This window comes from Otolemur garnettii, unplaced genomic scaffold, assembly GCF_000181295.1.
Source record: "Otolemur garnettii isolate 467f Iridium unplaced genomic scaffold, OtoGar3 scaffold00035, whole genome shotgun sequence".
Classification (NCBI taxonomy): domain Eukaryota; kingdom Metazoa; phylum Chordata; class Mammalia; order Primates; family Galagidae; genus Otolemur; species Otolemur garnettii.
This window is the reverse complement of record NW_003852430.1, coordinates 910,353-924,987: the sequence shown is the minus strand read 5'-3', so window position 1 is coordinate 924,987 and position 14,635 is coordinate 910,353. Positions and strand designations below refer to the sequence as shown.

Sequence of the window (14,635 nt, the reverse complement as noted above, 5' to 3'; positions counted from 1 at the left end):
GAACACCATGTTTGGGAGAGACCTTACAGCAGAGGTGCTCAACCTGTGGGTGGAGACCCCTTTGGGGGTTGAATGACCCTTTCACAGGGGTCACCTAAAACCATCACATACACCCCGTACAAATACAGGTGTATGAAAATAATTTCATGGTTGGGGGTCACCACAACGTGAAGAACCGTATGAAAGGGTCACAGTACCAGGCAGGTTGAGAACCACTGCCTTACAGAACATTCTTGAAGAAAATCAGGGCCCCAAGAATGTGTACCAAGAATGTGCCTCTTGATCTCTTGCTTCAGTGTTCTTCCCACAGATTTCTTACTGCCCTTATAAGTGGTTTTAAACCTAAATGAGTCTGATAATGCTAGGATTATCCATCTTGTCTGTGGTTAGAGCCCAATGTATAATCTGATTGAGACTCACAATCCAATTGTAATTTGAAAAGGCTCTAACGTTGAGTGTCATGAATGATTGACTTAGAAATGTGACTCACTGAGGTTTCATCAAAAGCTGAGCTGAGCCCATCTAGGGGGTGATGTTTGTAACCATGGTACCCAGGACTGTCTGGGTGCATGGGAGTTGGGGGGCACCCTCCTGGCTGCAGAGTCCTCAGGTCCCCAGGTTTGGGAGCGAGAGCCCAGTTGGCAGAGGATGGCCAGTGCTCACCGAGAGGCCCAGCTCTGCCCTGCACTGTCTTTCAGATGGCGCTTCACCTGCACTGACCTCTGGGAGACATGTGTGCGGCATTCCAGGGATGTCCAGCCACCTCGGGAAGACTCCCCAGTGCGGGTTCATCAGATTGACCTTCTGCCCCTGGCTCAGGAGACGGGTCTGCTCTTTGTGGATGAAATTATTATTGCAGACACAAACGTAACAGGTGATCATCACATCTGCTGTCTGCCAGGGGCCTGTCTGACAAATGCCTACTCAAGCTTCCTTGAGTGGGTGGCCACTGTTGTTTTAATGTAGAGGGAACAGGTGATTCTCCATCTCACCAGCCTTGGTTCTGGAAAGCAGTTGGGGTTGGGATTGTGTGCCCTTGATTCCGTACTCTCTAGTTAGTCTCTCTCCCATTTTCACCAGTGATCGTTCTTACCTTAATTTTACTACTGTCTTGCTGAGAAGACTTGGTTTACTCGTCAGTAAAATGGGTATAATAAAAATCCCTCCCCTTCACTGGATTATGGTGAAGATTAACCAAAGTTTAATATAAAGTACTTATTACAAGTCCTGACTGGGGTAAGTGCTTAATAAATGTAAGTAATTATTTTTATTGTCATTATTGTTAGGCCAACAGGATTTTCCCACCTCTCCATGAGTTAATATCTGTCATACCGAGGGCCAGGAGGAATACAGCAACATCTGGCCCCATAAATGGGACATAGGCCTGATTTACCACCTTCAAGGCAGACTCAGTGAAAGCTGGAGAGTTCTGTCATATCCCCAGAATGCCTCTGTCCCTTCTCTCTCTCCAGAGCTCAGGCCTGGCCCTTTCCTCGTGAAGTGTCCCTTAACCTCTCTTGGGCACAGTGGTCTCTCCTACCTCCGCTTGGCTCCCTGGTCTTAGGGACAAAGTCCCCCTCAGGGCTCCTGCGAGGCTGGCCACACATGCCGCCCTCCAGGCTTCCGACTTCTGCTCACCTTTCCTTTTCTGTCAAATTCCTTGTGACTTTGAGGAACAGCTGAGCTGTTTTCTTTTTCTGTTTGTTTGTTTTTCTAGCTTCTTTCTCTCTCCAGGGAGAACATGGGGACACAGTTGTTTACATTTTGATTTAGAAAATATGCAAATGTTTAGCCTTGTGCCTAAAAATTGCCAAGCTGAAGGCAAGGGAACTTGGAGGTGGGCGCAAGAGGGCTCAGTACCACCCTGGAATTGCATCATCTGTGATAGCCATCAAAATTCCAGCCCTTATCTATTTCAGCGGTTTAAGTGTTTTGGGGGCATTTGGGTCATTGCTTGTCACTCCAAAACCTGTTTGTGTTCTGGCACATGGAGAAAAGGGCACTGAAATGGTGTGCTGCGGTGACCGCCTGAACGTGTCAGTGCCTAGGATGAGGGGCTGGGGCCTGCGGTGACCCCCAGTACTGCCACATTTCCAGGAAGCTGAGGGGATCAGCATTTCCTACACTTGCACCCACTGGTTGGAAAATGCAGGGTCACATGGTGTGTGCTGTTCACTTTCTCTTTTCTTTCTTTTTGATGCCATCCTGCCCCTCCAAACCCTTGAAGCCAAGGATCCAGAGCCCTTTCTCACCACCCCCACCTCTTTGTCCCCAAATTCTGTGTAACTGGGATCCTGCAGGGGCTGAGGGGAGGGGACAGCAGGAAGGGAGAGTGTGGAGGCAGGAGAGAAGCGAGGAGCGGCCTGGGGTCTGCTTCCCGTTTTGTCGTATTATCCTGCTGCGCCAGCTTTGTTTTGAGGGTTGTTTAATAACAACATAGACTACACAATTGAACTTAATATTTATAGTTAATTGCACGTCATTTATCTGACCAATTTTGTATTTGTTACGTTGTCCCACCTAATGTCCCCTAGTTCTTCTGTAGTTTCCATTCTATTTCTCATTTAGTTCCCAGAAACCCATGGGAGATGGTCCGGTTCTTCCCATTCAATGGATGAGGAAAACAAGGGTAAAGGGAGTTGAGTATCTTACTCCAATTCACACAGCTGGAATGTGGGGGAGATCAGAATCCAGTGACCATTGGCGCCTGAGCAGAATCTTGGTACTCTCTACCCAGCAGAGCAAGTAATAATTTACAGACCTCCTATTTTGTGACTAGTGTCGTGCTAAGCACTGGACATGCAAAGCTGAATAAGCTTAAGGGTACTGTTCCATTCGTGTGTTGAACAGCATCTTTATCTAATTCATCTTTGTATGCCCAGGACCAAGTACAATACTACTCAGACTCAAAAAAAGATGGAGATTTTGTGTCCTTTGTTAGAACTTGGATGGATTTGGAGAACACTCTCCTGAGTAAACTATAACAAGAAAGGGAAGGCAGGCATCACATCTACTCAATACTAATTGGAAACTTACAGAGTAACAACATGTTCACAGGAGAGAAAGAAAACTCAGTTGAATCCAAGAGGGAGGCAGCGGGGGACAGGGGAGTCCGTGGGTTCTTCCCCAGTGGGAACAACGCACAGGTGTGTGGCATACTTCCTGTGTGAGGGAGATAGCTACAACTTAGGCTTTGCCTTACAAATGCAAGCAATGTGGCCTAATTGTATGCTTACTCACGTTAATTGGGAAAAGAAATAAAGTGGCATTCAGAATGCAAAAAAAAAAGAGAAAGTGTTGCCTTTGAACTCTTTACAATCTCAATTGTAACCAGTCTTAGGGAAGAAGTAGTCTTTTACTTCTTATTAGGTGAGGAAAAGAATATTAAAATCTATTGTTCTGGTCATTTAAAATCTGTAGGCTCACTAAAGTTTCCTTGCCATGCAGATAGCTGTCAATCAGGCATGTCATAATTTCCATTTTAGAAATAAGAAAACCGAGGCTTAGGGGGCTTATCCAGACTAGCTGAGGGGGTACCCAACAGAAGTGGAAAAATTAAGATTTGATCATGCTTTCTGCACATGTGCTGACTCCACATTGTGGATAACACTCAGGTACCTCAGGGATGTGCCTCATGTGTTCAGAGTTTCTAAGAATGATCAGCTGAACATTCCTGGAGTTGCCAGGGGGTGTGGGAAGGGAAGGAGGAAAGAATGGCATTGCAATAGCTTGCCTGTGTATGGGTGGGTCCAAGAGCTGGGGAGGCTGGCCAAGGGCTTATTGAACTTTGGTGTGGAATCAGTGATTATTCCCTTAAATCATGACCTTGCTTTTTCTCTCTGGCGCTAAACTGAACAGCGGGTCCTCCAGCCTCCTCTCCCTGTGCTCTAAATTGGAGTAGGCAGGTAGGAATCTGTGCTTTACATGTGTGCTACAATCTGAGTAACAGCCTCTCAACTGGGATTTTCCATGCAGCAAGTCTCTCATCTTGAGTTACTCGATAATAATTGGGTTATTCCCTCTAGTTTCTCAAGCTGATTCTGGAACAGCTCGTCCAGGCGGGAACCTGGTGGAATCAGTCTCCGTGGAGGGGTCCCCTCCAGTCTACAGTGTGGCTTCCTGGCTGGCTGGTTGTGGCATGGAGCTCCCACTCATCTCTGCATGGTAAGGAATGTTTTTTTCACACCTTCCCCTTCTTGGGATCGCTGAGTGGCCTTGGGGGACACAGAGCTGGGACATTTATAAGGAAATGCTATCTGTCTTATCACTTAAAGCAATGTTCTCCATCTTAAGAATGCAGCATCAGACTCACCTGAAGTTCTTACTAAAACCCAATTGCCAGGCCCTACCATCAGTCTCTAATTCAGTAGGTTTGGGATATATGTATACAAAACTGCTTGAGCCAAGGGCTGGTAGAATAGAGATTCAACATGTTCATGGAAGGCCTGAGAATTTGCATTTTTAGTGTGTTTCCACAGTTAGGAGGACACTTTCACATCCAACTTTCTGATTCTGCTGGTCTGGGGACTACAATCTGAGAACTGCTTTCTAGTGAATTTGTTTAAAAATAGTTGTATTGCTGTTAAGGGGTTCCCATTACCACCGTTTCCTGTTTTTTTCCCCTTCATTCCATTCCTCATGTATCACTCTTGTTGAAATCCTTTCGAGTGAGATGAAATATTCTAAGGCTGAAGCCCCCAACCCCGGGGTCTGTGGCCTGTTAGGATCCTGGTGGCACAGCAGGAGTTGCACTTCGGATGAGCAGAGCTTCATCTGTATTTATGGCTGCTCCCTCTTGCTTGCATCACTGCTTGAGCTCCACCTTCTGTCTTCCCCACTCCATCCGTGGAAAAATTATCTTCTGTGAAACCTGTCCCTGGTGCCAGAGAGGTCGGGCAACGCTGCTCTAAGGACCATAAATAGCTATTTCTAAGCACTGACCACCAGGTGGCGCTAGATACCCGTAAGCATTGCTCCTCCTTACTGAAACATTCTAGCCCTTGTTCACAAAGCGATCACCAAGGATCAGTCTGCTACAGGCTCCTGGATCACATGTATACTCTAATCTTTCCTCTTAATTTTTCACCTAAACTCAAGTAGGATAGGAAAAATTGAGATTCTCTACCTTTCACATACAGTATGTATATGTATATATGTGTTTATGTGTATTTATACATATACAATATATTATAGAAAGTCCTGTCCCACATAACAATATTTATGTTAATAACAGGCTGAATTATAACATTTTCCTGTAAGATTATCCTACCACATTTTTACTGTACCTCTTTATATTTGGACATTTTTCGATACACAAATGCTTACGGTTGTGTTATAATGGTCTATAGTATTTAGTCCTGTAATGTCCTATATAGGCTTTTAGCCTAGAAGTAGTAGTTTATACTATATAGCCATAAGCTGTTTAGGATGTACTATATTGGCAGGCTCTAAATGCCAAAGTTATTAACTCTGAAATGATAGAAGCTAATTTAGGTTACTCAGATTCATACTTTCAGTGATTCTGACAGCCTTCCTTTCTGAGTTTCCTCCCATCCCTTATCCATTCCTAGAAGCCTCTGGCCTGAGCAAGACAGTCTGGCCATTATACTACCCAGGCAGTGCTACTCTATTTGTTAAGCCTACATAGCAGAATGTAGTCGATAGGTAGTTCTATCAAATATTGTTGTTAGAAATTGACTATGTCCATTGTTGAAAATTTGGGAAATACTGAAACAGCATACAGAAGAAGATAAATGTCACTCATAATCCCTCTGCTGAGAGAGAGCTTCCATGAACATGTTGAATCTCTATTCTACCAGCCCTTGGCTCAAGCAGTTTTGTATACATATATACATGTATATATTTACTTTTTAAGCCTCAAGTTGAACATTACATACCATATTGGTAGCATGCCCTTTTCATCTAATGGCATGTATTGAATATTTCCCCATTCTATTAAACGTCTTTCCAAAATTATTTTAGTGGCTGTCTTAGTCTATTTGGGCTGCAAAGTAGACCACACAGCCCATAGATGAAATAGCATGCAGTGGGTAGTTTATAAATAGAAATTTTGTTTCTTACAGTTCTTGAAGGGCTAGGAAGTCCAAGATCAAGGCACTGGCAGATTTGGTGTTTGATGATGATTGCTTTCTGGTTCACAGATGCCACCTTTTCACTGTGTCTTAATGTGGTGGAAGGGAGGAGGGTCCCTTTGGGGCCTATTTTTTTTGCAGTTTTTGGCCGGGGCTGGGTTTGAGCCTGCCAACCCACCACCTCTGGCATATGGGACCAGTGCCCTACTCCTTTGAACCACAGGCGCCGCCTGGGGCCTATTTTATAAAGGCACTAATTCCATTCATGAGGGCTCTACCCTCAAGACCTAATCTCCTCCCATAAGGCCCTACTTCCTAAGGTTACAATTTCAAATTATAAATTACAGTGGTACACAAACATTTGTACTATAACAATGAATGAGTAGTATTCGATCTCATGGTATGTCACAATTTATCGGAACCACTTGTTATGTTAAAAACAGTATTGGGCAGGCAGTGTGTTTGTACACAGGAGCTGGATAAGAACTGGGCTAGCTGGAGTGGCCATGTTTCAGCTAATTATACTGGGGCAGAAGCTTCTGTGGACCAGGGCACACTGACTCTTTTTCGCATATACTGATGAGGATAGAGGAAAAGAAGTTCTCTGTCAACTCTGTTTCAGAACCAGAGCAGACTCTGGATCTCTGTGCTCCCAAGATCAGTGTGGCATGAAGGGTGGAAAACTGTTTAAGAATCCTAGTATCTGGCTGGGAGTGGTGGCTCATACCAGTAATCCTAGTACTTTGGGGGGCTGAGCTGGGACGATTGCTTGAGATCAGGAGTTTGCTCCCTCTGATCAAGCAGGAGACTCGTCTCTACAAGAAATGGAAAAATTAGCCAGATGTCATAGTGCAGTCCTGTAGTCCCACCTACTTGAGAGGCTAAGGCAGGAGGATCGCTTGAATTCAGGAGTTTGAGGTTGTAGTGAGCCATGATGATGCCAGTGCACTTGAGGTAGGGTGACAGACATGAAGAGACCCTGTCTCATAAATAAATGCATACATATCTACATAAACAGAAAGAATCTTAATATTTATGTTTTGCTTCTGCTGTGACAAAAGAGGGACATTCAGTATTTGAGCTCATGGCCTGGAACCCTGGGGGATGATGTGGTCTTTGAAATGGAGCTCTGTTCTGCATGGATTAGCGCTTTCTGATGGTGCTGTGGTTAATGCCTTGTTTCTGACATGTCTCAGCTCTGTGGCCACTGAAGGAACAGAAGAAGGATCTGGACTGGACCAGGTGACAACACAGAGACTACAGAGGACGAGTCCACCGTTAGGAGGACACTTTCACATCCAACTTTCTAATACAGTGATTCTTGGTAAAGAGGCAATTGGGGGTACAGCCCTTCTCATTTACATATTGAGGGGCATTTCTAGGCAAAAAGCATCCTATGAGGTTGTCAGATAGGGTGAAAGTCTTACAGCTATTTCATTTTCACAATGTCTAAAAATGACCTTCTTGAAGTTAAAGACCTGGAACAGGACTTGTTGTTACTGCCTGCCCAACATTTAACTGTGTAGATGCGGAAACTGAGTAGGATTAGCTTTCTGAGACTGTTGTAATAAATCACCACAAAGTTGATGACTTGAAACACCAACAAAAATTGATTTCCTCCCCGTTCTGGAGGCCATTAAGTCCAAAATCAAGTTGTTGTCAGGGGCACGGTCCCTCAGAAGGCTCTTAAGGAGGATCCCTTTCCTGCCTCTTCTAGCTGCTGGGGACATCATTCCAACATCTGCCTCCATGGCTAAACTGCCTCTTCCTTTTCCATCTAAAAATTGCCTCTTTCTCTCTTTTATAAGGATACTTATAGTTGCATTTAGATCCTACCTGGATAGTTCAGGATAAACTTCTCTTAACATCCTTAACCACATCTTTGCACAAAAAGAAATATTCATTCTTTTGCCATATGCGGTAACATTCCTATATTCTGAGAATTATGATATTAATGTATCTTTTTTGGAGGAGTGGGAACACCATTCAGCCAACTACTCTGACGCTTGCTCAAAGGTCATATAAATAACTGATGGTAGAGTCCAGATATGAACCTAGGTATTTAATTCTTAGGTCAGTTCTTGTCTTGCTAGAATTTTTTAGTCCGTGGTAGTCATGGTCCTTCAGAGTTAAAGTCAATGGACACACCATATGCTGCCTAGAATCTTAGTGTTCACGACAAATATTGAAAGAGCTTTAGGATGCAATTAGAGTAGCACTTATAACCTTCAAGAATACACACATTTCACAAAAAAAAACAAAGATAAGTAATGATGACATGCTGTTTGTTTGGTAGAAGAATGTGGAGTCAGAGAGAGGCTCAGGAGAACTCCAGAGAGGCTGTCTAAAAGTTGATACATCATTCAAGCAGAAAGGCACTGGGCTCGCAAAAAATTCTTCTTCGGTTGGAAGAACAGAGTGGTGGCTTTACTATAATTGGGCAACTTAGGAAAAGTTGAAGGCACCTAGAATTGGAGTCTGATAAAAGGGTGAATAAATGGCAATACAGCCCTACTCTAAGAAGTCCATTTCTGTGCTGGCAGAGAAACTCCCTGCCGCCATGTTACATTGCTAACAGTCCTCACATCACTTTCTGGAAAACAAGGGGGGAAAGTCAGACTAACCTGGCCTTTGGAAATGGGAATGGATCTGAAATGGTTATCCATGTAGAAACATGTTTTTTAAAAGGATAAGAATTTTGTTGGCTTTTTAGAAATACAGTGATATTTTATTAACCCTTGCAGGCAGTGTAGAATTAAAGAAGAAAGCTCTTGAGAAGGTAGATGGCAACTTGCGTTTTAATCTAAACCTGGCTGACTGGGTTGGCAAGCTTCTGAATATCATTGGGTTTCATTTCTTCATCTCTAAAAGTAGGCATGAGGGTGCCCAAATGACCCGCCTCACAGGGCTGTTGGGAGTAGCTAATGAAATGGAAACTTTTGGTAAGGCATGAGGCAGGGTTCAAACGCAGTGTTGTTATTTCTCTGCGGGAATGTGGAATGGGGAAGCAGGTGGTTGGGCTTAAAGAAAATTCTAATAGAGAAACCAAAGTTAAATGCCAACATTCCTCAGCTGAGTTGGCTAAGTTTTTATGAGTGTCAGCTGCTGTATGCCTCCCCCACTCCCTGTGAAAAGTGGCCAACTTTTCTCTGTTCACAGGGCCAGCTAAATTTTTCCAGGGAAAGCCCAATATTTAATTAGACTTTCAGGCATTACAAGAGTGTCTGGAGTTTACATTTAGAGTTGAGAGTTGAGATGGTTTTGTCTGACATGACTTGGCTCCCTGCTTGCTATGTGATATGATACTGATGAAAGATACTATGTTGTAAAAAATGGGCATCTGGTTGTATTTGTGTTAGGAACAGAAATAGTTTAGCTAGGGCTGGAGTTCTCTTAAAGCTCTGTTGTGACCTTGAGGGTCTCCTGCCAATTTGGTAGGCATCCTGTTTATTTATTCTCTGTGGTCCTTAATAAGGAAACCCTATAAGGTGGATTAATTAGTGTCATGTGTTTTCTGTTTCAAAAATCTATCTCACAGATGTCCCTGTGCACATCTCTGCAAGTCACCTTCACAAGCTTTTGCAGAGCAATGCCGATGCTGTCACCTCCAGATACCTCAACGCCAGTGACTTCACTGTGAAGGAGGATCTGAACACTTGTTATGAACATGTGTGGACCCTGTCCTGGTCCACCCAGATTGGGGATTTGCCCAATTTTATCCGGGTATGTATAGTATACCTGTTAGTGGGATAGACTTGGTGCTTTGGAGAAACTTGATTAAGCAAAAATCAGAATTATAGGAATGAAAACTCTCATGAATTATTCATTTTGTTGGAATAGTCAAGTAAAGGGATTTTGTGATCTTTACTTCTAAAAGTTTTCAACACGTATTTTGTATCTTGTATCCCTGATAAAGCATTTTAAACCCAACATCTCTTTTCATGATTTGGTGTAGGTAGAGAATTTGTTGGTCAGTGTCCACCATACAATAATTCTACATCTGTTATTGGATAATTTAAGCAGATGTGATTGACTTAGATTACCATGGAAGCAGATGGAGTAGCAGAAGGAAGTTTAGAAAAGAATTTGCTGTCTTTGGATAATGACAAAACCAGATGCTCTTGCATATTTAGGGTTTTAAAAAATAATATAATGATCATCTAGCATTTGGTTATTATAAAATGAAGACCCCAATGAAATTTTTTTCTCAGTTCTATGGTATATGGTATTGTAGGTCATCTGGTTTTCAAACAAAATACTGGTGTGGAGGTGGAGAGGGAGGGTAGGAGACCTTGCTGTTATCTCAGTAATTTTTCTATACATTTTATTTTAATATTTTTGTTTTCAAACATATAAAATAGAGATACATAGGAAGACGTATGAAGGCTTAGATACAAAGTTGGTCTGTTGTGCCTTTTTGGGGAACTGTACTTGCAAATCAATATTTCTCCAATCTATTATGGTTTTCATTAGCCCCTACTGTTAGGTGTCGAGATTCCAATTCTCTCACTTCCTTTTCACTTTCTAGCTGTCTGATTATCTCAAACAGAATGTGAAAACCGCCCCATCATGTGTTTTAGACCCCCGCCCCAAGATTCGATTTCCGTTCCATGAAAGAGTTTATCACAAATGTAACCATCTCAGGTCTCTGCTGGAAATCTTACTGGACTGAATCCTGTTGCAACTACTCGTGTGGTATATGATGGGGGAGTTTTCCTCGGACCTGTATTTGGAGACATGTTAGCTACTGCCAACCAGTGCACCCAGGTGAGCATGGATGGGCCACCCGAAGTGCAAGTATTAGTTTCAAGTCTAACTCAGCCTCCAACTGATTTGTAACATGGGCCAGTTGATTTAGCTTCCCAGGGTCATTTTTACCATTTGTAATTATGGTGTCCTCTTTCTACGTCTATAGAGTATGTAAACTACTATGCAAAACACAAATGCTTGTAACCGCAATATCCTATTATAATAGTGATACTATTTTTAGGGTGCAAAAGAGTTAGAGGACTTCTATAGCTGACTATGATTTATGTCTCCACTCAGGGGCATTGGAAAGTAAATGAGCTAAGTTATTCCTTTTGTCTTTAAAACGGGCTTTTCTCTTCTCTATCTTCCCATATTCTTGTTATAAGGTCATCTTCTTTTGAGAAAGTTTTAAAACATAAAAACAGGAAAGAATAATATAACCAACATAGGAGTACTCATCTGCTACTTGTCATCAACATTCTAATATATTAATAATTCTTTATGGAAAAATAAAATGAGACAGGTAAAATGGAAGTGTTCTTTATCAACCGTACTGTTCCAATTCCTCTTCCCTTCCGAAGGAAGTGCTGTCATATGGTATGAAGACTCTTAATCCTTTTTTAATATGTAGAGAATCAATTGAGCCATATCATTTTCCTCTTTCTCATTTCCAAGTATTGTTTAAGTTCTATTAGATTACCATTAGTTCCAGTGAAAGGGAAAGACAAATAGTCTCTTCTTGGTAACCTACCATTTTAAGACAAAAAGGACCTTGGCGAGGTGCCCAGCCTTTTGGCTTCTTTGCGCCATACTGGAAGAAGAAGAGTTGTCTTGGGCCACATGTTAAATATACAAGCAGTAATGAAAGCTGATGAGCAAAAAAGAAACATAAAAGATGTGTGCATAATTTTAGTGCTAGCTCCCATTACAGATAAGCAAACTAGCCCTCACACAATCGGTGCGTGACCTGCAGGCCACGGCTTAGACACGCTTTCAATCAATGTCCACAAACACTTTAGTCTTAAGTTATATATTCATGGAGTGTTGGGGGAAGCAAAGTTCCTACTTTGTTGGTCTTCGCTGGCAAAGAAAGGGCTTTTCCCCTGAGGCAGGTGCCTGGTTAGAAATACTGAGCGATAAGAAGTCTTTGCACATGTTAAGTTTATAAAATTTATTTCTATGTGACAGAGAGGGAGTTTACTCAAGATTTACCATATTTAATTGCAGAAATGGATTTCAGCACATCCACCATAATTTTAAGAAGGCATCATGTATTTGGAGCCTTTCATTGCAATTTAAGACTAATTCCTGGTGAAACAGAGAAAGGAAAGATAATAAGTGGATCATGAACACATTTTAGCTTGGGGAAACTTCACAACTTAACACCTTGTGCATATGAAATGCCTAAATATTTTTTTTTTTTTTTTGCCTTTTTTCCAGGTGGTTGTGCAAGTGAATGACATACCAGCTCATTGCCCGGGCTCTTGTTCTTTCCAGTACCTCCAAGCATCAACTCCCTGGGTCCATTCTATGTGGTATTCTCTCGGTATGATTTGTGACTTAATGATTGAGAGGGACATGAACCTGAGACTCAGAGTGGTTTTGTTTAAAATTTCAGATTAATATGAGGGTACGAACAGTGTTTGCATTTGTTAGGTAAAGTCCTTGTTGTAGTTGTGTCCTACGCTCAGGAGGTCTGCCATATACACTTATGTTGTGCCCAGTAAGGAGGAGCCCACCAATCTCCCTCCCTCCTCTCGTTTCCCCTCTCCCTGCTCCCGACCTGAATTGAATTGAGTGTTTCTCCTGTGTAGGCGTGTATTAGTTTGTCTACTGGCTTCATATTAGAACCGAGCACACTGGATACTTGTTTTTCCATTCTGGTGGTTCTTTACTAGGAAGAATGTGTTTCAATTGACTCAAAGTGATTTTGCTGGAGGCCATGTCGCTAGTGATGGCTAGATAGAAGGTCCATCAATTCATTATTAGGTGGAGGTTGAGTGATGCAACAGAAAGTGCATGTTTTGGTACATCTGAGGAATATTGTCATTATATGGAATGGGAACAAGTAGATTTTTTTTCTTTTTGAGACAGAGTTTTACTTTGTTGCCCTCAGTAGAGTGCGGTGATGTCATAGCTCACGGCAACCTTACACTCTTGGGCTTAAGTGATTTTCCTGCCTCAGCCTCCCAAGTAGCTGGACTATAGGTGCCCACTACAATGCTCATCTATTTTTAGAGATGGGGGTCTCACTCTTGCTCAGGCTGGTCTCGAACCCATGAGCTCAGGAAATCCACCTGCCTCAGCTTCTCAGTGTGCTAGGATTATAGGTGCAAGTAGATTTTTGATGACTTGAAATGTTTTATTCTCCTTGTGTCTTATTTTAAAATATTTTTTGATTTTTTTTTTATTAAGCAGTGATTCCTCATTATAGTTTGAGAATTTAAGATGGGGGCTCTGTACTATAATAATAGATTCAGATGTCCAACATTTGAGTCAATATTCAACTCCCTGAATTTTGGGAGGATCAGGGGAAAGGGAATGAACATTGGATGTTAGAAAGAGATAAATGAAATAATATCACTGAGAGATGATTTTGTTTTTAAATTTTTTCTCTCTTTTAAGATGCTGACGCCAACCTACTAGTTTACATTATTGGAACTGGGTTCTCCAGTGACTCCAAGTCCTTGCAGGTTACAGTGAACAGAACAAATTGTAGAGTTATTTTCTCAAACCAAACAAATGTAGTCTGTCAGACAGAAATGCTACCGGTGGGAGAGCATTGGATCTCGATGTTGGTGAGACCCTTTGGTCTTGCCATCAATGCCAGTGGAGAAGGCCTCTTCCTGAAGGTGGAGCCTAGACTGGATGCTGTGGAACCTTCCAGAGCTGCAGAGATTGGTAATCTGGGGAGGCCTTACTGTGCACCTTAACCTGTGAAGCTAGTGGTCCTGCTGTTAGGTGTCCAGTCCTGCCCTGTCATAGATTCCATATCCACTCTGAGTCACAGCTTTTTGTTTTCTGACATCAGCCCTTCTAATGAGCAACAGACATTTGAGCCCTTACATGAACTCATTCACCACATAAAAGATTAGAGTTTGGCTGTGTTGTCACATGTAATTGGGCTAGTCCCTGAGTCACCAGGTTCATCTGGTTTTGAGGAAACAGTGCTGGATTGGGAGTTAGAGCATGTGCCTGGGTTTTCATCCCACCACAAGTCAGAGGTCTGACCTGAGAAGTTGACGTGTGACCTTAGAAGTTGCAGTTACTTGTATGGGTTCTAATTACTTTCCCAATAATGATAGTAATAGCCACACTATCATTTATTGAATGTTTCTTCTAAGGAGTCACACCCTCTAAATGCTTACAACTGCCCAAGGAATGAAATTATTACCCACATTTTTCAGATGAGATAATGGTGTTTCTAAGAAAAGAGTGACTTTCCTAAGCTTTGCAGGGAAAGACGTGGGGCTGGTGTGAAAACCAGCACGGTCTCACTCCTTGGCTCTTGCTGCAGACCAGGCTGCCTAATTCATAGGATGATCTAAGGATGTTTGACTTGTAGGTTACCTAGATTTGGATGAACTAAAATGAGTCAACAGATGGGAAATGTCTTTAAAAATAAAAACACTCAACAAATGTGAAGTACAGGGCTTGCCCATCCTCTAGGAACTTTGAACATGGGCTATTCCACAAACATGTGTTAGCTGATGTGCAGTGGGTATGCGGCTAGTACGCAGAGCCAGTTACTGTTGGAGTTGTGAGGAATGCAGAGGGCAGTGGGTCATGTCAAC

At 42.4% G+C, this 14,635-nt stretch overlaps 1 protein-coding gene across 1 annotated transcript in view; it reads left to right on the top strand.

Moving 5' to 3' along the window:
- Window positions 1–14,635, top strand: part of PKHD1 (PKHD1, fibrocystin/polyductin) — a 435,622-nt gene that overhangs the window by 35,732 nt on the left and 385,255 nt on the right. Inside the window, exons 20-26 of the mRNA XM_023513135.1 lie at window positions 699–874; window positions 4,026–4,164; window positions 7,289–7,416; window positions 9,631–9,815; window positions 10,737–10,859; window positions 12,282–12,387; window positions 13,467–13,742. Coding sequence (XP_023368903.1) covers window positions 699–874; window positions 4,026–4,164; window positions 7,289–7,416; window positions 9,631–9,815; window positions 10,737–10,859; window positions 12,282–12,387; window positions 13,467–13,742 — 1,133 coding nt within the window. The remainder of the gene's footprint in view (window positions 1–698; window positions 875–4,025; window positions 4,165–7,288; window positions 7,417–9,630; window positions 9,816–10,736; window positions 10,860–12,281; window positions 12,388–13,466; window positions 13,743–14,635) is intronic.